Here is a 21,238-nt window from a genome sequence, read left to right as displayed (position 1 = left end):
ATGGTAGAAACCTTTTCTAAAGGCGCTTGACAAAATAATAAATGCTGTCATTCACTACATACATAGTTGCTTGATGAAGCTGGAACTAGTGGTGTTTTATTACTGACTGAAATTATCTAGCCTATAAACAACCTATAGGCAACAGAAGCAATAATTTTTTTCATGACTCTTTTTTTTTTTTTTTTTTTTGCCAGTGCTGGAGCTTGAATTCAGGAGCTGGGCACTGTCCAGGAGCTTCTTTTCTTTTTGCCAGTCCTGGGGCTTGGACTCAGGGTCTGAGCACTGTCCCTGGCTTCTTTTTGCTCAAGGCTAGCACTTTGCCATTTGAGCCACAGCGCCACTTCTGGCCATTTTCTGTATATGTGGTGCTGGGAAATTGAACCCAGGGTTTCACGTATGGGAGGCAAGCACTCTTGCCACTAGGCCATATCCCCAGCCCCTTCTTTTTTTTTGTTTTTGTTTTTGTTTTTGTTGCCAGTCCTGGGGCGAGGACTCAGGGCCTGAGCACTTTCCCTGGCTTCTTTTTGCTCAAGGCTAGCACTCTGCCACTTAAGCCACAGTGCCACTTCTGGCCATTTTCTGTATACGTGGTGCTGGGGAATTGAACCCAGGGCTTCATGTATGCGAGGCAAGCACTCTTGCCACTAGGCGATATCCCCAACCCAGGAGCTTCTTTTGTTCAAGGCTAGCACCACTTGAGCCACAGCACCACTTCTGGCCTTTTCTGCTTATGTGGTACTAAGGAAGCACTCTACCACTAAGCCACATTCCCAGCCCCTCATATATATCCTCTCATTTTGACAGTAGGTTGAAGTTTGTCTGTAGCCATGGCCGAAATGCTTTCTTAAAAAGAAAGTTTGAAACCCAGTTTTTTAATTAGAAGCACAGTTGAATTAACTATATTGGGATAGGTAAATTTGACTTCAATGATTTTAAGATTAAAATTAACATAAAGGACTTCTTAGTGTATGTACATTGGTTTTTGAGATGTTCTTGAGTTTTTATTGGAATAATGTTATTTAATTTTTGCCTCTTTTTGTTGCCAATCAGCATATTTCTACACTGTCCTATAAAAACTTCTCATGTTGAAAAGGAAGCATAGGCTTGGAAGCCAGACCAGTCTTTGGCTTTGCATGCAATATTTTTGGTTTTTCAGTTCAGTTTGCACATAATGCTTTCTCTTTTTGAGTTTATCATTTAGAACAAAGGGATAAACATTTTGTTGAGAAGCACTGAAGAGGGAAATTTGCATGTTTCCACCTGTTTTTCAATAGGGTCAAGTAATTAACCTGCTGTTTATGGCACAATTGCTGGATCTCAATCTGAACAATTAATGGAATGTGTATAGTAAGAGGTAAAATCAGATATGACATAATTAGCACAATGAATTCATAGCAAATGGAATAAAATAATATCATTAGCGGGCACTTGTTTAGTTGTTTGATTGCACAGTAATATGTTTTCTGTGAAAAACCATCACTAAGTGCAAAGATGATTGTATTCTCTTATTTAGGAAAATGGAAGTGGGAACTGCTTTGTCTTTATCCCCTATAGTTTCTATTATCCACTATTTCTCCCGACTTATTTTGCTATGAGCCTGGTTAAAGGGTAGGTATTGCATATGAAAGTTAGTGTCACATCAGATGAGTTTTAGAGCAGATACACATTTACTTTTTTTTTTTTTTGCCATTTTTGCTGGGACTCAGGGCTTGAGCACTGTCCCTTCTTTTTGCTTGGCTAGCACTCTACCTCTTGAGCCACAGTGCCACTTCCAGCCTTTTCTCGTATATGCTAGGCAAGCATTCTGCCGCTAAGCCACACATTACTTTTGCTAGTGCAGATTCTCAGGTCCTTCTCAGAGTATTGAATCAGGAGAAACTTGAGTAGATGACAACACTTGGTTTAGTAAATCATGCAGGTAGTTGTGGTATATGTATATGCTGGAAATTTGAGAACTATTGAAATGGTTAGGAAGAAGTTACATTTCCATCTAATTCAGATTTATTTGCAGACTAATCCTTTGAGTTGTTTATGTGGCCCTTTGTGCTTGTTTGGTGAATCTAGAACTCCCAATTTATTTTTATTTATTTATTTTTTTGCCAGTCCTGGGCCTTGGACTCAGGGCCTGAGTACTGTCCCTGGCTTCTTTTTGCTCAAGGCTGGCACTCTGCCACTTGAGCCACAGCGCCACTTCTGGCCGTTTTCTGTATATGTGGTGCTGGGGAATCGAACCCAGGGCCTCATGTATACGAGGCAAGCTCTCTTGCCACTAGGCCATATCCCCAGCCCCAAGAACTCCCCAATTTTTACCTCTATAACTTGGTACATTCATTGGAAATGTAGCACAGGAAAACAGCCTAGAATTTCAGTTTGGCTCTCTGGGTTTCCTGTCCCCGATAGTCTCACAACTCAGAAGAAATGAAAACAAGAAAATGCTGAGTATCAAAACTAGATATTTTTGGGTGATGACCATAACTATGGCAAAAACGAGAATTGTTTAGTGGAAGGTGCATTTTGAAGTATTATGAGGGTTCTGTAGAGAGACAGATGGGCTTATTTGTAAAGATCTGGGGGTCCTGTTATACTGTGAGCTCCCCAAGGTGATGGTAATCAACATGTATACCTGTGAAGCATTACCTAGTTTCTGTATGTATTCAGAAACTTCAATAGGAAAGACACATATAGAGGCTGGGTATGGTGGTTCGTGTCTGTAATGCTAGTTACTTGAGAGTTAAGTAGGTAGGGAGAGATGGGGGGGGGGGGTTAGCAAGACCTCAGCAAATAAGCCGGCTGTGGTGGTATACATCTCTGCTCCCAGGTTCATGGTGGGATATCGGTAGGAGAGTCCTACCAAGAAAATAACTGAAACAAAAATGGCTGAAGGTAAGACTCAAGTGGTAGAGCACCTGCCTAGCAAGCTCAAGACCCTGAGTTCAAACCCCAGTACTGCCAAAAAAGAAAGGACATAAATTGAGATGACAGCTTATTGCTACATTTGGCAGCACTGCCCTACAGATAGCAGTAAGGCCTGCCAAGCTGTGTAAATGCTTATTTTTTTACTAGCTGAAGAAAGCTAGCTGAAGATCCACTATCCTTATCTTTTCAAATAACTTTGAAAACATTGACATGAAAAGAAAAATTCCCTGTTCCTACAGATTTGCATTATCAAATACTACAATTGAATTACGCACAAATGCACACCCCTGCTGTCTCCATACATTCTTACTTGGTTTTTAAGTAAATGAATTTTCAAATCATTGTTAATAAATTATATTATGGTGTTTATTTACTCTAATATTTATGGATCTTTTTGCAGTTAAATCGTCCGTCTGAATTTGTTGATAATTCTGGTGATTACATCTTGAAGACATATGTAAAACGAAACAAGGCTGAAAGTTTTAAAACTTTGAAAGGCAACCCAATTGGACTTAACATGTTGAGCAACAATAAGAAATTGAGGTATAGGCACTTACCACACACTTCCTACAGAAAAGACAAAGGGGTTGACACCAAAAACTAATAGGCCCACTCTAGCCTTTGTTTTGAATCTGCCACTACAGCAAGAAGGTAGTGTGATTCCGCTGTGTGGTAGGCTGACATCTTGTGCTTTTGCTTTCATTTTCATAAGGAGAACGGAGCCTTAGTCCTCAGTTATAATAACAAGTAGAACGTATCATAGAGTAGGGTGGTCTTGACTCATTTAGGAAATGCTAATGCAGATTATCTCAACAAGAGACTTGTGTTTTTCTTTATATCATCTAGATACTAGCCCACAGTTCCTAGTGGCTGTCATCCTGAGTTACTGTTTCTGTGGGATTGGGCTATCAGTATCAACACAAATGGGGCTGAAACGTCATTATTGGATTGCTGCTCTATTTGTTTATCCACAGATGTGACTTGTAAATGTTAAATGACTTGAATTAGTGACATAATCAGAAGCAGAATTAAGGACTCCTAGTTTCTACTTGGATTAGAAACATTTGAAAGAAGAATATCGGAATTAGATAATTAGTGGACAGTTTTGCATTGTTAATTGGATTTATCTGTTTCTTTGGGGGTTTTTTTGTTTGTTTGTTTTAGTGGCAAAGGTTATTTCTGCATGTGTTCAGATGTTGAAGGATTTAATTTTTCAGTGTGTATGTAATTTCTCCCTATTCAACTTATTCTTTGTTTATTGGCTCTGCAGTGAAAATACACAAAACGCATCATTATGTTCTGGAACTGTAGTTCATGGTAGACGTTTTCATCATGCTCATGTACAGATACCAGTAGTAAAAACCGCAGCCCAAAGGTAAGGATTCTACATATCCTTGTAGAGTATGTTCAGATACTTTTTGTTAGGAATTTCTACTTCAGAAATAATTTTTCTCCTTTATATTATTTTACTGTTTTCACTTTCTATAAAGAGCTGTATATATGAAATCACTCATTCTCTGAGATTTTTATTATTTTCTGTTTGCTTTTTAGTCACGGTTTGTAAGTAGAGAACAAAAAACTATATTACTGGCTTTATAAGGTTTATTAAATTTCATGGTACCAAATGATATGGATAATTTTAAATATTTGAGAAGTTTTTGGTTTTAGTAGTTTCATACACATTTAGAAGTTTTTTTGTTTTGTTTTATTTTTATTATTTTTTTTGGCCAGTCCTGGGGCTTGGACTCAGGGCCTGAGTACTGTCCCTGGCTTCTTTTTGCTCAAGGCTAGCACTCTGCCACTTGAGCCACAGCGCCACTTCTGGCCGTTTTCTGTATATGTGGTGCTGGGGAATCGAACCCAGGGCCTCATGTATACGAGGCAAGCACTCTTGCCACTAGGCCATATCACCAGCCCACATTTAGAAGTTTTTATTGATCTTGAAAGCCCTATAATAGCTAGGGAATGCTTTATTAAATGTTTCTGAGGAATTCAGAATCATTTGGGGGATATTCATTTTCCTTAATTGTCTTAAATTCTTAGGCTTCAGCAGTTAGTCTGTTGGTTATAAATACTTTTTACAACTGGTAAGGCTTAATTTTGACATCCTCTCATGTACTATTCTTCATTTTAAGAATGTTGATCTAGGTCAGTGATTCATTAAGGAAATAGCATTTGAGCCTTTGGTACCCACACTATACTTGATGTTTACATAGATGTGCAACAACATATGGTACTTGAAACTTAAATTTTCTTTCATACTTCAAGTTTTTTAAAAAAGAGACCGTACTCTTGTTTTACATGTTACTTTCTCAGAGTTTCCATGTGAGATTTTTAAAGACATTTAGTTTAAAGGAAGACATTACTGCACTTAACACAAATTTGCTTACTGTAATGCATAGTACAGACAAATCAAGCTCTTGGGCCTCCCTGTAGCACAAGTGTTACAGTATAGATTGATAGTGATTAAAGGAAGGAAGAAGAGCCTGTTTACATACCACTCCACTGATAGAAGCACAAGCAAGTTAACTGATGTATTTTATAGCTAGCTACTAGATTGTTACTGCTTTTGAAGTTTTCTGTAGTTTGGATTATTTACAGTGACTTATTCTGCATTTCTATTATTTTGTTAGAACATTTGAAAAATGATTACAGTCTGAAAGCTAGGTTATGTTTTGTTTCATTTCCAAGTCTCAGTACCTATTTTAGCCTGCCGTGCATATCATTGCTCATGTACATTAACAGCTGTTCTATAAGAACGGATGTTTATTGGTGAAACAGTCAATGTTGTTTCTTGAGAAATAACAAGATGTGTGTGGTGGCAGACACCTGTAATTCCAACACTCAGAAAGGTGAAATAAGAACATCATGAGTTTGAGGCCAGTCTGGGACTATATAGTTAATACCTTGCCTCTAAAAAGAAAAAATAAATGAGGAAATTAAAAAAAAAAAGCAAAACCTGAATTAGTTTATACTCAAAGATAATTTTGAGTGAAAATACTTGGCAAGTATGACTAGGAGCAGTAAAAGAAACTGTGGAAATCAAATAAGCAGGGCAGATTTGTTTGTCTTTTATTCTATGTGTAAATAAACATTTCTTATTCCAGCTGTGATTTAACTGTCATTAAAAAGATATTGAAGTTCAAAGATGAGGTTTTTTTGGTTTTCTTCAAAACCATGTGGTCTTTCTGCTGTGAAACAGGCATAGAGGGAGACGTAGGATATTTGAAGATGAACATACATGACATAGTCCCTGCTCTTGGAGTTCAGGTTTACTTAGGGTAGAGACAGGTAAACAGTGATTACATGCTAAGTTCAATAGTAGAGACGTGTAAGAATATTACAGAGCAGCGAAGAAGTCACAGAACAGGATGTATTAGAGAGCTTGAGATCTGAGGATTGTGGTTCGAATCCAGCCTGGACAAGAAAGTCTCTGTGACTCTTGTCTTCAATAAACCACCAGAAAACCAGAAGTGGAACTGCTCTGATTTCAAGCCCCTCACAACTGATCCCCCCAGAAAAAGAGAGTGAGCGAGCTTTTGAGTGTTTCAGGTAGAAGGGGACATTCTGTGTTTTAGGAAACACATCTTCAAAGTCATGAAGAAAAACTTAAGATAGTTGCAACTAGACAGTTGGCACAACTATGAACCTCAAAGGGAAACCCATTAGCTTCCCCTATATTTTCTTATTTTCTGAATTTTACTTTAAAATTTGAAGAGGTGCTTCCAGTTTAGTAACTTAGAGAACATTCTTCTTGGGGTGAGTAGTATAGCCTTGTTTTAAAGTGAACCATAACTGCATGCTGAAAGATTTATAGCTGTTAAGAAAACAAATACTATACTACACACCTTTTTAATCAGAAAGGAGCATATGAAAATTGTTAAAATATCCCATTTATTTAGGCATGAGAGATGACTGAGATTCTAGTCTATTTCTTGTATTCTCAAATGTTTCATCATGCCTTTTCAAGAATTTTTCAGAATTACATATCCTTTTCTCTTATTAAACATATAAGATGGTTTAAATTAAATTAGTTTGTATAATGACCAAAAAAATCAAGATTTAAAACATAGTATATAGTATTTACAAATGTATTTAAAACAAATTGGTACTATTATAGTTTTGCATTATTGACTACCGTTACTACAAATACAATGACAACATCAATGAGGTCTTGCCTCTTACATTTTTTTCTTTTTATGTTTTAAGCAATCAGGACCGAAAAGAAAGGTAAGCTTAATATTCATAAAATTAGAGCATGAGTATAGAAGTAAAGTATCAAATTGTTTATATGGTTTGAAAAATATACATTTAATTAGAATTCACATTAAAGCTTATTTTAATGAAAGGAAATGTATTAATGGTACAATATGATATTTGACTTATGGATGTTTTTTCATTTATTCCTAGTTGCCTTTAGAAATAAAATATTTGAGTTGCTTTATATTATCAAAATCTCTCATTCCCGGCTATGGTAGTGGTATTACACCTATAGGACTTGCTAATTTTATGATGGAAAGTGAGTGCATCTTTGTTTGAGGTCAGCCCATCTCAGCAAACAAGCTTAGTGTGGTATTGTATGCCTGTAACTCCAGCAAGGTGGAAGATGCATTAGTAAGTTCCTATTCCAAAGCTAACTCTAGGCAAGACCCTATCCGAAAAATGACAAACAAAAAGTCCTGGGACATGGCTTAAGTGCTAGAGCTCCGGGAAAGTACAAGGCCCTGAGTTTAAACCCCAGTACTACCAATAAAACTTACAACAAAACGAAACTTTCAACACACAGTGGTGGCACACTTCTGTTACCCCAGGATTCAGCGTGCTGAAGCAGGAGAACCATGAGTTTGTGGCCAGCTTGGACTACATAATGTAGCGAGGTCAAGGCCACCCTATGTTACACTGTGAGACCTTGTGTCAAAAAATAAAGTCTTGTGTATTTTAGTAGCAATACTCCTAAGTTCATACTTTACTGTGGCAGAGTATGGAAGAGGAATAGAAGCTTGGAATCGAAACACATCAAGTTTTCTGTTTTGGCTCAAAAATTAGTAACAGTTTCATGATCAGCTCTCTATTAGTATTTTTTCCCTTTTAAAAAACACTTTAAGTGGAGTTATGGCTTAAGTGTTAAACTGCTAGCCTGGAAGAAAGAAGCTCAGGAACAGTGCTCACTCAGGTTCTGAATGCAAGCTTCAGGACTGGCCAAATTTTATTTTATTTTATTTTTTATTTTTTGCCAGGAGCCAGTGGTCCGTTTCTATAATCCTAGCCACTCAAGAGGCTGAGGTCTGAGGATCACAGTTCGAAACCAGCCTAGGCAGGAAAGTCTGTGAGTTTCTACTTCTAGTTAACCACCAAAAAGCCAGAAGGAGCTGGCTCAAGTGGTAGAGTGCCATCTTTGAGAGGAATAAAAGCTCAGGTACAGTGCCCAGGCCCTGAGTTCAAATTCAAGCCCAGGACCAGTACATTAATATCATACATACATACATACATACATACATACATACATACATACATACATACATGCATACATGCATGCATATATATATATATACATATGCATCAACACATAAAGATTGCATTTTATCCATAAATGCATACAGGGTATCTTTATCAGACACATCATCTCCCTCATTCTCATTTCTTCCCTTTGTAAGAATGCCAGCAGCCACAGTGTTTCATGAGGAATTTGAATAACATAAATAACATGGACAATTTTTTAAGAATACACATTTCTTTGAATAATGAAATGATTATAATTATTCTAAACTTAAGTATCTCTAAAACAGCTTTTTTCTCCTGCTTACAGATAATTGGAGAAGTGAGTCTGCCTACCTGTTTATCATACTTACATGAGATATTAAAAGTAGTTTTGTTGACACCACTCTTAAAACTCCCAATCAGTTAAGGGCTCTTAAAGCAACACCTTCTCCTGATGAATGAGTGTAGAAAGAAGGGACTTCCTGTAATTTTATTTCATAAGAATTGTGGGAATTTTTTTTTTTTTAATTTTTGGCCAGTCCTGGGCCTTGGACTCAGGGCCTGAGTACTGTCCCTGGCTTTTTGCTCAAGGCTAGCACTCTACCACTTGAGCCACAGTGCCACCTCTTGCCGTTTGCTATATATGTGGTGCTGGGGAATCTAACCCAGGGCCTTCATGTATACAAGCACTCTTGCCACTAGGCCATATTCTCAGCCCCCGAAAGAAATGTTTTCTTATTGTCAGTTTTTCTCTTTCAATAAGTCATTACTCCTTGTCAAATACAGATCAGTCATTTTACATATTTTTCATTTTTGACTAGCAGAGACTACCTTTATACAAGGCTGTTAACAAAACATTTAAAATAAAATTAATAGTAATGGACATTGAAAATAAACAGTCACATAAGTTTCATCCAAGTAATTATTTTCTTTTAGGTTATAGTTGTAGGTATTGTTACATTCTTGGAATATTCAATCTTAGGTAATTTTCTTTTTCACAGTAGCCTTAGTGTATGCAATTCTTTCCCAGTGCTTTTACTATTTAGGCATATTGCTAATACATTCAGCAAATATATACATGCCTAAATGTGCCAGGTACTCTTCTAGGAGCCGAGAGAAATCCTTAACTATGGAAGTTTGTATTGTTTTTGGAATAATACTGAGAAGAAAAATGATAGTTATTAACCAGCACAGACAACAGGCTCATTATTTGCTATGAAATAGATTAATAATCTTTGCCCAGCTTTAAAGGAAAAATTGGGACAAATTAGATGATTATTTATTGACTAGACACTGAAATAAAAGTAAGTCCTGAAAATAAATAGTTACAGCTTTGAAATTCTTTCATAAGATTAACTTAAGAGAATGTAAAACTCTTGAAAACTTAGATATATAGCCACAATGTTCAAAAAGACCCCCTGTCAAATACACCTGAGTACTTGGCACCTTAGTTATTGTTAGGACTGATGCAGCCTCAGAATCTTTGGATCCTTGCTTTGAATTACTTTGTTTCTGTTTTTCCACTGGTTTCTGCTAGTAACCTAATACTTTGCACATTCAATACCTTGTATAAGACTACTGCTGAGCTGTATCCCCAGGCCTGTTGTGAATTTTTCAAAGGTTAAACTGAGAAGAGCTTTTGTATTAACAGATTTACTTGGTAATTTTTTGTTCAAGTAGGTCTTTTCTTCTCCTGAGTAATAAACCACATATTTTTTCTTGATCTCTTACAAGTAATCTCTTGTAACCACCTGTCTGGTATATAATCAACCATGAATCTCTGAAATGAATTGTTTATAGAAATACAGTTAATCTAATGGAAGCTAGGTAGTTGTAAAAGATTAATTTGCTCTGGGTTTTTCCACTTGCATATAATAATTATGGCACACATTGAGGTATGTTGTTCTAAGCTTAAAACCTATCTCAAAAAAAATCCATACAAATAAGCAGTACTAAGTCTAGAGTATGTTAACTTAGAAAAAAAACTGCTGCCAATTTTCTTTTTTTATGAGTAACTCTGATAATGTGAATACACCTATTCTTTTGAGGAGTGCTAATACTGAGTCTTGAAGTTAGGGCTTTACATTGCTGCTTGGCTCTTTCACTCACAGCTGTGGCTCTACCACTTCAGCCACAATTCCTCTTAAATTCTTTTCTGGCTCATGACCAGTTGAATTGTGAATGAAGTTGTGTGCTTGTACCAGCAACCTAGAATATATAATCCAGTTTTTGAATTATTTATTATTCCTTCTGTGCCCTCCCTGGATAAGGAATGTATTGACCTGTTATAAAATTGAAGCACATAGTAGTTATTTTAATTTAGGATATACTTTCATTATTTTTATTATAAGGAATATGTGCATATTTTAAGAGAAGTTTGAAACAAAAGCAGTACAAAAGTGAAAGGATATAATCAAAACAGGAAATATGGGGCTGGGAATATGGCCTAGTGGTAGAGCGCTCGCCTTGTATACATAAAGCCCTGAGTTCGATTCCCCAGCACCACATATATAGAAAATGGCCATAAGTGGCGCTGTGGCTCAAGGGGCAGAGTGCAAAAAGAAGCCAGGGACAGTGCTCAGGCCCTGAGCTCAAGGCCCAGGACTGGCCAAAAAAAAAAAAAACACCAGGAAGTATAAGAGTTGTCCCCTTGTAGGGTGAGTGTGAAGATGAAATGTGGTGGCACACACTTAGATCCCAGCTGTGCAGGACTGAGATGAGAGAGAGGATCAGAGCTCCAGACAGGCGGTGACAGATTGAGAACCCCATCTCCAAAAGAGAAAAGAATAGCTGGCGATTGTAAGTTTTTAAAAAGCCCCTAAGAATAGAACATTATTACGTTGTTACAGTTTGGATGCATTTCCTTTTTATCTTTTTTCTATATACCTTTAAATATATTTAACATTATGTGTGGTCATAATGAAGATACAGCTCTATTGTGAGTTTTCACCTAACAATAAGACCTAAACATTTACCCGTATCATTAAATTAGCTTCTAGAAACAATTTTAATGACTGCATAGCAGCTTGACTTACAAATAAATATATAACATACTCATTTTCCCATTTCTGGTTTTACTACCATAGAAAATAGATCCATATACAACTTTGCATAAAAATCTTTTAAGTGCATCTCTTAAAAAAAAACTCTGGAAAAAGGATTCTTTGAGCTAATCTACAAATATTTTAAACATTGTCAGTAAGCACTGCTAAATTTTTATAAGGAAATAAAACCAGTACTGTAAATTGCTGCCTCAAGGTATCTGAAGATAAAATTACATTCAGGTGATAATTCCCTTCTTGAAATTGTAAGAGAGCTATCTGAAATTTTAAAAATAAAAAGATTTCATCAAGGTACCACTCAAGATACTGAAAGCACTTTCATATCTAGTCAGTTGAAGTATATATGTAAAGACAAATTTCATTCACAGTAGTACCTAAAACTAAGTAAAATCAATCACTCATATATAGAGAGAACCAAATTATTATACATGTATGTTTGTTATTTAAGCCATTGTTCTTTAAAATAGAATGAATATATTCTATTGAAATCTGAGGGTCTTTTAAGGAAATTTGAATAAGTGATTCTAAAATTGACTTAAAAGCATAAATACATCAGAAAGAGTTTTCTTTATAAAAGAATAACTGTGCTGGGCACTGGTGGCTCATGCCTGTTATAAAAAATACCTGGAGACAAAGAGTAGAGATTTATCTGCTACATAAAAGTCTACCATGAAGAAAATTGTGGTTAAACATGGTAATACTAGGAAAAAGCTAATGAGATAGTAAACAGAGTAGAATATCTTTGTATACTCAACTTCCTGCCAATAAAAAGAAGTAAATGTGCAGACCATTTCAAGCTCATGAATAATGACATGTGTACATCAGCTGATAATATGGTTGTTGGGCAGAGTTGCCAGTGGTTTGGTTTTGGACAATATAGCCATCCTTGTGTGGATTTTGTATAGTATGACCTGATAACTATACTTGTGCCTGTTGAGCTAGTGCAAGGCCCACAGTATTGCCAAAAATAAAGCAAAACCCAAACAGCTTAAATTCTGGCTTTCAAATATCACTCTGATGAATGAAACATGGAAAAATGGCTGGTTCTGCAGACCTGATAAAAGCACAAAATGATTTGTGTCAGAAACCAAGCAATTAACTCAAAAGGGTGAATGCTTCAGCAGCTTGTATACTAGAAGAAATTCAGGAATGATTGGAATGTGACCCACAAACTAGTATTCTGTACATTTTTAATATTGTGTTATATTTTCCTGTAGTTAAAAAAAACACCAAAAACTACAGGATGAGTAAGCATACAGGAGCCAACTAAAATAACTTCCAAGGGATAACTAAAATTAGATTCTGATCATATAGGTAGTGTAAATGTTATGCTGGTATAAATAAATCATGTATTAAATCTGGTACTGGTGGCCTGTGTTTGTAATCCTAGCTACCCAAGAGGCTGAGCTCTGAGGATCCTGATTCAAAGTTAGCCAGGGAAGAAAAGTCTTTGAGACTCTTAGCTCCACTTAACTACCAAGATGGGAGCTGCGGCTGAAGTGGCAGAGTGCTACTACCACCCCTGAGCAAAAAAGCTCAGGGACAGTGCCCTGGGTTCAAGCCCCAACAGTGACACCAAAGAAAGAATCATGTATTTATTATTTTAGCCATCTGAAATAATTTTAGACTAATACTGGATTTGCAAATGAAGTGTAACACAAAATGAACTGGGAGACAGTATTGTTCCTTTTCTTAGAGAAGAGTTCTGTCAGAATTCTTTCTTGGAGAAGAATATCATAGTAATAGGAGTAGATACTCCCTCTTTGGAAAATTGAGCTTGATCAACTCAGTCCTTTTCAAAAAGTGTAGTTGGCCTTGCTGCCAAGAAGAGTGTGGAAAGAAAAATAACAGCTTTGCAAGAGAAAAATCTGGTGAAGATCACCTTAAGCAAGAAACTAAAGTTAATAGCAGTGAAAAGTGATATTGATGCCATGTGCCCCTATTAGTGATGGGATGAGAATGGAAGTTTACCTCTGAAGTTTGACCCCAGAGTTCCAACCTCACTCTAATGCTGAGAAAACAGACAGATTGGGGAAGAGTGAGAACAGACATGGTCACTTAACAAATGCAAGTGCCCTGAATTGGATACTGGAAAAAAAACAAAACAGGTACTACTGGAATAGCGGATGCTATCCAAATAATGTTGAAGGTTTCACTAGTAATAACTGTACCAATGTTTTTGCGGCAATACTGGAGTTAGAGGGGTCTTGCCTTTGGTGCACAGGTACTTTCCCACTTGACTCAAGCTCTCAACCCTTGATTTGTATGTATGTATTTGTGAGTGTATGTATACGTGTGTTGCATTATACTTTTTTTTTTTTGGTGCCAATATTGGAGTAAGGCCTAGCTGTCTCTTGTGAGGTTTTTTTGTTTTGTTTTGTTTTTTTGCACAGGGCTGGCATTTTACCACTTGAGTCATGGCTCCACTTTTGGATTTTTTGGAGTGTTTAACTGGAGCTAAGAGTCTCTTGGCCTTTCTGCACTGAGTTGGCTTTAAACAACAATATTCAGACCTCAGCTCTCAGCTTTCTGAGTAGCTAGGATTACAGGTGTGAGCCACTGGTGGGTGCCCTGTTAAAATATTAATTTGGGGTATATTTTTCACATGGTATTCTTGATTTTTAAAATCCGAGTCTTGGCTGCTACTCGTTAAGTAAGGTATTAACATTAAGATGAGGAATGTGAGGGAATTACAGATTGTCTTCACAGCTGTTTTGCAAATTTAAAATTATTTAAAAATTAAGTTTACTAGAAAGACTCACCAGTGAAATTCATTAAACCTTTTAACAAAGAGGCACTTTTATATTATTTTTAAAATTCTGGATCTGGTGTGTGATTCAAGTGCCATCTGGGAAGCGTGAACTCCTGAATACAAACACCATCAGTGAGAAAAAAAATATGGATCGAGATTTTGCAATAAATTTTATGCATCTTACAAAATCTTAGGTTCATAAAGTGGGGCTTCTAAAAGAGCTAACAAAACAAACACTAAGAAGCAACAAAATCTACCCGCCTACAAAGAAAGATGAGATGAGAAGAAAACTTGCCTGGTTCTGCTTGATTTGCTACTACAAAGTAAGAACATAGGTTTGAACTTCATACCAATGGGGAGTTTTAAAAATTTCTTTTTTAAGAATGAATGTATTGCCAGGCATTGGTGGCTCATGCATGTAATCCTAGCTACTTAGGTAGTTGAGATTTGAGGATCGCAGTTGGAAGCCAGCCCAGGTAGGAAAGTCCATGAGACTCTGATCTCCAATTAATCATCAAAAAGCTAGAAGTAGATCTGTGGCTTAAATGGTAGAACAGAAGCCTTGAGCAAAAAAGCTCTAGAACAGTGCCCAGATCCTGGGTTCAAGTCCCAGGACTGGCACAAGAAAAGAAAAAAACTATCATCAAAGCAAGATAGTAGCTTATATTAGTGTGATAGAGGAAGTATGGACATGTGTTTGCATATGTGGAAATGTTACAGTGGAATTCCCTTGGACCACTGATTATGCTCATATTTTAAAAACTATTAACATGCTTTTTAAAAAAGATGATTTAGCAAAAGTAACTTTCGAAATACCATATTTTAGCCCAGGTGTTGTACACATCTGTCTTTAATAGCAGCTCTGGGGAGGCTGAGGCAAAGGATTAAATGCCCATGGCTAGCTCTTGCCTCCAAAAGCAAAGGAAAACTGTATTTTAGAAATAAGATAGTTTATGACTGGAAAGTTAATTCTATCAAATACTTGTACAGTACAAGTCCTATTTTCTTGCTTTAAAGTGAAGGTATACTTTAGTTTCTACATTTTGTTCATTGTGTCTTTTTTTCTAATTTTTTAATGGCAAGTCCTAGTTGTACACAGGAATTCCATTTTGATGTTTCCCTATGTGCTTACAGTGTATATATATCCCAATTAGACCCATCCCCTCCAACTCTCCATTAAACTCGCCACTTCAAGGGAGAATTGCACTAGATTTTATTCTATCTTCATGTATGTAGAATCCTTGGCAATATTTCCCAACCCTTTACCCTGTTGTCTTGCCCTTACCCATCCTGCTTGTAGCCACTCGTCCATCCATCTGTTTAACATTCTTGACATTCTTTTTAGAACTAGATTTTGGAAATGAGAACATGTGATATTTGACTTTCTTAGCCGGGCTTATTTTGCTTAACATATTCTCTAGTTTTACCTATTTTCTTGCAGATGTCATAATTTCATTCTTTATGACAATAATGCTTATGTGTATACCAAATTTTTGTCCATTTATTGGTTCATGATATTAAAACAACACTTTTTCTATTATAAAAGAACACGGAGCAAGTTTTGAAAATTGTGGCTATAAAACAGGGACAAACTTACATAATTAATATATGTAATATATTAACATTATTAGTAATATTACATGCTATTAATATTACAGTATGTAATATGATTATGGATAGGACATGATGTTTTCAGTGTGTTGATCCTCAGCAATGTATGGTTCAATACACTGATTCAAATTGGAAATAAATGTAGTTTATTTCCATTCCTTATTGTACATGCAAATATGATTTACTATTTCAGATTCTTTATGTACATTATTTTTAATCCAGTGCTTTTGGCTGCCCCAGTGTAAGTATTAAGCAAGTTTAAAATAAAAGCAGAGGGGCTGGGAATATGGCCTAGTGGCAAGAGTGCTCGCCTCGTATACATGAAGTCGTGGGTTCAATTCCCCAGTACCACATATACAAAAAACGGCCAGAAGGGGCGCTGTGGCTCAAGTGGCAGAGTGCTAGCCTTGAGCAAAATGAAGCCAGGGACAGTGCTCAGGCCCTGAGTCCAACCCCCCCAAAAATAAATAAATAAAAATAAAAACAGAAATCTCTATTTCCAGACCTTGTGTCATTCTGTGTCAAAAATTGTTTTCCTTGTTAATGATCTTTAGTATTTTAGTACAATTATTTTGTTTCCTGTCCACAGTTTAAGAATGTACAAGACGGAGTTACTGTTGGGTTTACACTGGTAATATTTTGTTTATGTCAGATTCATTTTCTGTGTTACAAAGTTGGACATGTTTTGGACATGAGTTGGAAGAGTTATAATATTAGGGTTTATAAAGCAATTATTTGATTTAAACAAAATTATTGCATTATATGTAGATAATTCTTTATTGGACAATAGGAAGAATATAAAAATGTGTACTTCATTTTAGTCCTAAGATAGTTGGGAACTAAAAACATGCTTCCTTTTTTAGAGCACCATTACTCCCATGACATCATGACACATTCTCAGGCTTATAACTTGCTCCCTTATAAAATCTTCAGGTCTTGGTAGGGTAGAAATTGCTCACTTACACCAGATGTTGCTCACTTCATCAACACTGGTATGCCAGGATTCAGATTCTGGCGTTGACATTTAATAATTTGATTACTGTGGACAAGTTAATTGTCTTTATTGTGCTTCTGTTTCCTCATCATCATACGTTTTATAACGTCATTTGGAATAAAAGAACAAATAGATACAAAGTACTTAGAACAATACCTGGCCCATCCACTCAGATGTTCGCTAGCTGCTGTTACAGACACACCACAGTCATCATTCTTATTAATGGTGTTTGTTGTTGTTGTTTCTTTCTCATTTTTTGGTGGCATTGGAGTTTGAACTTAACAGTCTTGTGCTTTTAAGGCAGATACTCTACCAATTTGCCTGTTCTATTCCCAGCTTTGTCACCGTCACATTTTGTTTTCATTTTAAGTGCTTTGAATTTCATTCACAATGTAGGAGTAAGCCCTGAAAATATTGATCACCAGTTTGAGCTGATCTATATCCTATTATTATAGGATAGTCTCTTTTTAATTACCTGATTACAGAGGTCTAGTATCAGAAGATCTTATTTATGGTCAGAAAGTATGTTAATTATGGTAACTTGGCTGTGAGGGTCGCACAGCTAGCTACAGGATTTCTTTTTCACTTAATTACTAAGGATTATTATTTAAATTGGTGATATGTTAGGCTGTAACTAGTGATGTAAGCCTCTAATCCCAGCATCTGATAAGCTGAGGCAGGAGGATCTCATGTTCAAAGCCACGTTTGGTGTATATAGCAAGATAGTATGTCAAAAAAACAAAATAAAAAGACTGAAAGTAGCTTAATATTTTAAGGCAGGTGTACTTATTTTCCTCTCATAATGTCATATTACAACTAAAATATTCTACAGTTGCTAATTTTGTACATGGCGTTTTGTTTTAGTGATTTTAGTCATTGTCCTCAAGGCCAGTATTTTTACTTAACCGTTTTTTATTAATTTGTTTTTAAACAACTATAAAGACATTTCTAGTAAAACAGGACAAATTAAATAGTATTGTAGTGTGTAATTCCTTATTCAAAATGTGTAACTTTTAATATAAGTTTTTCTTATTAAAGGTGAAGTTTAGAAAAACTCGACAGGTTTGTACATTTGAGGGATTCGTAGCACTTTCCAAAGTGACTATTTTGAAAGCTAGGTATAGTGAGAGTCTTTAGTTCCATGTACTTGGAAAGTTGAGGCAAGAGGATTGCTTGAGTTCAGGAGTTTCAACCTATAGAGAGACATAATCTCTAAAAATAAATAAGATCATTAAATTTAATTGGACTGGTTACTTTGAAAGGATACTAATTTGAATTTATCGAATACTTACTTAGCACTCTGCCTGTAATGACATCTGGTGGACTGATCTAAGTGAAATAGTGCTCTTCAGAGATCTTACAGTGCCTCTAGCTTTAGTATATTTACATAACATAGTTTCAGCATTTTATAGTATATGACAGGGAAACTGGATTAAAGTATATTTCCTATTTGAGTAAAACTATACATTTCATTTTGTAGGAAGGAATACCCACCTCATGTCCAAAAGGCTGAAATTAATGCTATAAGGATAAGTCGGCCCGTAAGTGTTGGTAAGTGTGAAATTTTATGTGTCACACCTGTGAAGTATTTTAATTTGCTGCATGAAAAATACAAGATACAACTGTGAGGGGCTGGGGATATGGCCTAGCGGCAAGAATGCTTACCTCGTATACATGAAACCCTGGGTTCGATTCCTCAGCACCACATATATAGAAAACGGTCAGAAGTGGTGCTGTGGCTCAAGTGGCAGAGTCCTAGCCTTGAGCAAAAAGAATCCAAGGACAGTGCTCAGTCCCTGAGTCCAAGCCCCCGGACTGGCCAAAAAAAAAACCCAAAAATGATACAACTGTGACTTTAGAATATTTCCAGGAGTAGTAGAAATATATAGAAAAATTAATTAGAAATTAAAATTTATGGGGCTGGGAATATGGCCTAGTGTTAAAGTGCTCGTCTCGTATACATGAATCCTGGGTTTGATTCCTCAGCACCACATATATAGTAAAAGCCAGAAGTAGTGCTATGGCTCAAGTACTGAGTGCTAGCCTTGAGCAAAAAGAAGCCAAGGACAGTGCTCAGGCCCTGAGTTCAAGCCCCAGGACTGGCAACAAAAAAGAAATGAAAATTTATGGAATTAGAATTCAAATTTTGACTTTGATATCAAAATGGTTGCACCTTCAGCTGAGTATATAGTTGGAAAACTTTTTATGATTTTCCTCTAAAAAAATCTACTGTAAATGAGCTATAATATTAGGCCATATTATCTTGTATTTTTAATGCAAAAATAAAATATGACAAAGTAATAGCAAATTTATCTTTATTATTTGGAATCACAGATTTTTTTTTTTTTTTGGCCAGTCCTGGGCCTTGGACCCAGGGCCTGAGCACTGTCCCTGGCTTCTTCCCGCTCAAGGCTAGCACTCTACCACTTGAGCCACAGCGCCGCTTCTGGCCGTTTTTCTGTATATGTGGTGCTGGGGAATTGAACCTAGGACCTCGTGTATCCGAGGCAGGCACTCTTGCCACTAGGCTATATCCCCAGCCCACAATCACAGATTTTTTTGAGATGTGTTTTCACAATGTTGCAGACTGGTCTTGAACTCACAGTTCTCTTGCCTAGACTTCCTGAGTACCAAGACAGTAGGCAAAAGTACACCACTGTGCCCAGCTGAAAATAGTGAGTTTTTTTTTTCATGGTGGAAAAAGGTGTACATTTATAATTAGCCCGCTGGGTTCAGTTTAGATGATTCCAGTTTTGTTGGCAACCTCTAAGGCATCATAATCAGGAGCCTGTTGCACGGATGCCTTTTCTCCATCAGGTCTGGTCAGGGTATCTTAAAATATGTCACATCATTTTGTCTTTCCGTGATTCTTTAATCCAGGAATCATTTTCTGGTTCTTGCTTTGCACAGTTTCTAGGTGCTGTGAAAAATGTGATAAATTATGATTTCTACTATTTTAAAGCTGACAGTATATTGAAGGAAACATGAGTATGAGTGAATTATTAGATTGTGAATGAGTGCTAGTTGAAATATAAAGTGCTGTGGACACTGAAGGATTGCTTATTACCAAGGAAGGGACAGAGCAGTGTCTCAGCAAAGAATTTGTATTCATAAGGTAGATTGAATAGACTTTGCTTATGAAGAAAACAGCACATGTTGTAACTGGGTAAAAAGAAAACTGGATAAATTTCACCGTTTTGAGGTAAAGTTTAGAACTAAGGCAAGAATATCATCGTGAACTCTTTCATGCCAAGGAATGAGTTGTAGTTAGATATTTTCCCCTTTAGTAACTAGAATCATGGAAATGTGTTAGAGTTGCAGGGTCACAAGGTCTGGGAGTGTAATACAGTAGTAGAATGCTTGCCACAAATATATCTGTGCTAATGGCGAAGTGCTTTTGCTGCCATAGTAGCACTGACCAAGCTGATATGTTGGCTCACTTTATAAAATAGTCTGCATTGCGTAAATGCTGCTGAGGACTCAGAGTAGACAAGAGGAGCTAGGAAATTGCTAAAGGCTTAATCTTAAAGTTCTGATTGTTCTTTATTGTTTATGTTGAAACACTGGTTTGTCTTAGCTAAAACTTAATGTTTGTGAATGTATATTTTTTTCATACTTGAGATCATGAGGAATTTATAACCTTTAATTTCAGTACTGTTGTTTTTTTTCTCTTGGCTTTAGAAAGTATAATGAAGAAAACAGAAGAGTCTGAATCTCAAGTAGAGCCTGAAATTAAGAGGAAAGCACAACAGAAACGACACTGTAGTGTATACCAGCCTTCTTCTCCTCTGCCTCCTGCTTCAAAAAAATGTTTAACTCATTTAGAGGTGAGTAATTATTCCTTGTTATTGGTCACGTAGTATTTTTGTTAATATTGTTGTATTGCTTATTAAATTCTAGGTGATCTTAAATCATAGAATCAGAAGAAAAATAGAAAAGTTACCAAGGCGAAATACTGAGTCTGTCTTTCCTGGAAGAACCTATGCAGTACAGCCTGGACATACATCTTACATAGTTGCTCTTAACAAGAGCATCCTCTAAATAACTACAGTTTGAAAAAAATAGTAGACAGTTTTTCACATTTTATTTATTCCTCACCCTGCCCCCACTCTTTTCCCCTATATACATACATCTCAGTGGAAATCACAGGCATGATATCCAATACCTTTTTTAAAAAGTGGGGTGGCATTCATATAACCAGAGTGCAAGTCTCAAAATTAGAAAAAAAAACAATGGCAATGAGTCAGACTTAGTATGTATCCCATAACTACTTCACATTTCCCCTGTATTCCATAACCAGTTCCTATTTTACCTAAAGAATCTATTTCTGCTTAGATGTTTTTAATTTTGAATAATTCCAGTAAATTCTGTCTTTCATGACTTCAATGTTTGTGTGGAGTACAGGCCATATACTTTGTATCTCAA

The 21,238-nt window shown here is 36.3% G+C and overlaps 1 protein-coding gene and 1 long non-coding RNA gene across 11 annotated transcripts in view; both read left to right on the top strand.

Annotated features, from left to right (window-relative positions):
• Senp6 (SUMO specific peptidase 6) overlaps positions 1 to 21,238 on the top strand; it is a 176,010-nt gene that overhangs the window by 117,381 nt on the left and 37,391 nt on the right. For 8 of the 10 annotated variants that reach the window (XM_048353670.1, XM_048353663.1, XM_048353669.1 and 5 more), the window contains 5 exons: positions 3,317 to 3,459; positions 4,187 to 4,291; positions 7,126 to 7,146; positions 18,294 to 18,364; positions 20,495 to 20,640. In XM_048353670.1, coding sequence (XP_048209627.1) covers positions 3,317 to 3,459; positions 4,187 to 4,291; positions 7,126 to 7,146; positions 18,294 to 18,364; positions 20,495 to 20,640 — 486 coding nt within the window. The remainder of the gene's footprint in view (positions 1 to 3,316; positions 3,460 to 4,186; positions 4,292 to 7,125; positions 7,147 to 18,293; positions 18,365 to 20,494; positions 20,641 to 21,238) is intronic. The other 2 variants (XM_048353662.1, XM_048353668.1) reach the window with 2 other exon arrangements.
• LOC125357040 lies at positions 13,739 to 15,648 on the top strand. The gene is made up of 3 exons (XR_007212050.1): positions 13,739 to 13,751; positions 14,862 to 14,864; positions 15,343 to 15,648. It is a non-coding gene; the product is annotated as an uncharacterized LOC125357040 (long non-coding RNA).

This window comes from Perognathus longimembris, chromosome 9, assembly GCF_023159225.1.
Source record: "Perognathus longimembris pacificus isolate PPM17 chromosome 9, ASM2315922v1, whole genome shotgun sequence".
NCBI classification, from domain to species: Eukaryota; Metazoa; Chordata; class Mammalia; order Rodentia; family Heteromyidae; genus Perognathus; species Perognathus longimembris.
This window is presented reverse-complemented; position numbering and strand designations above follow the sequence as displayed.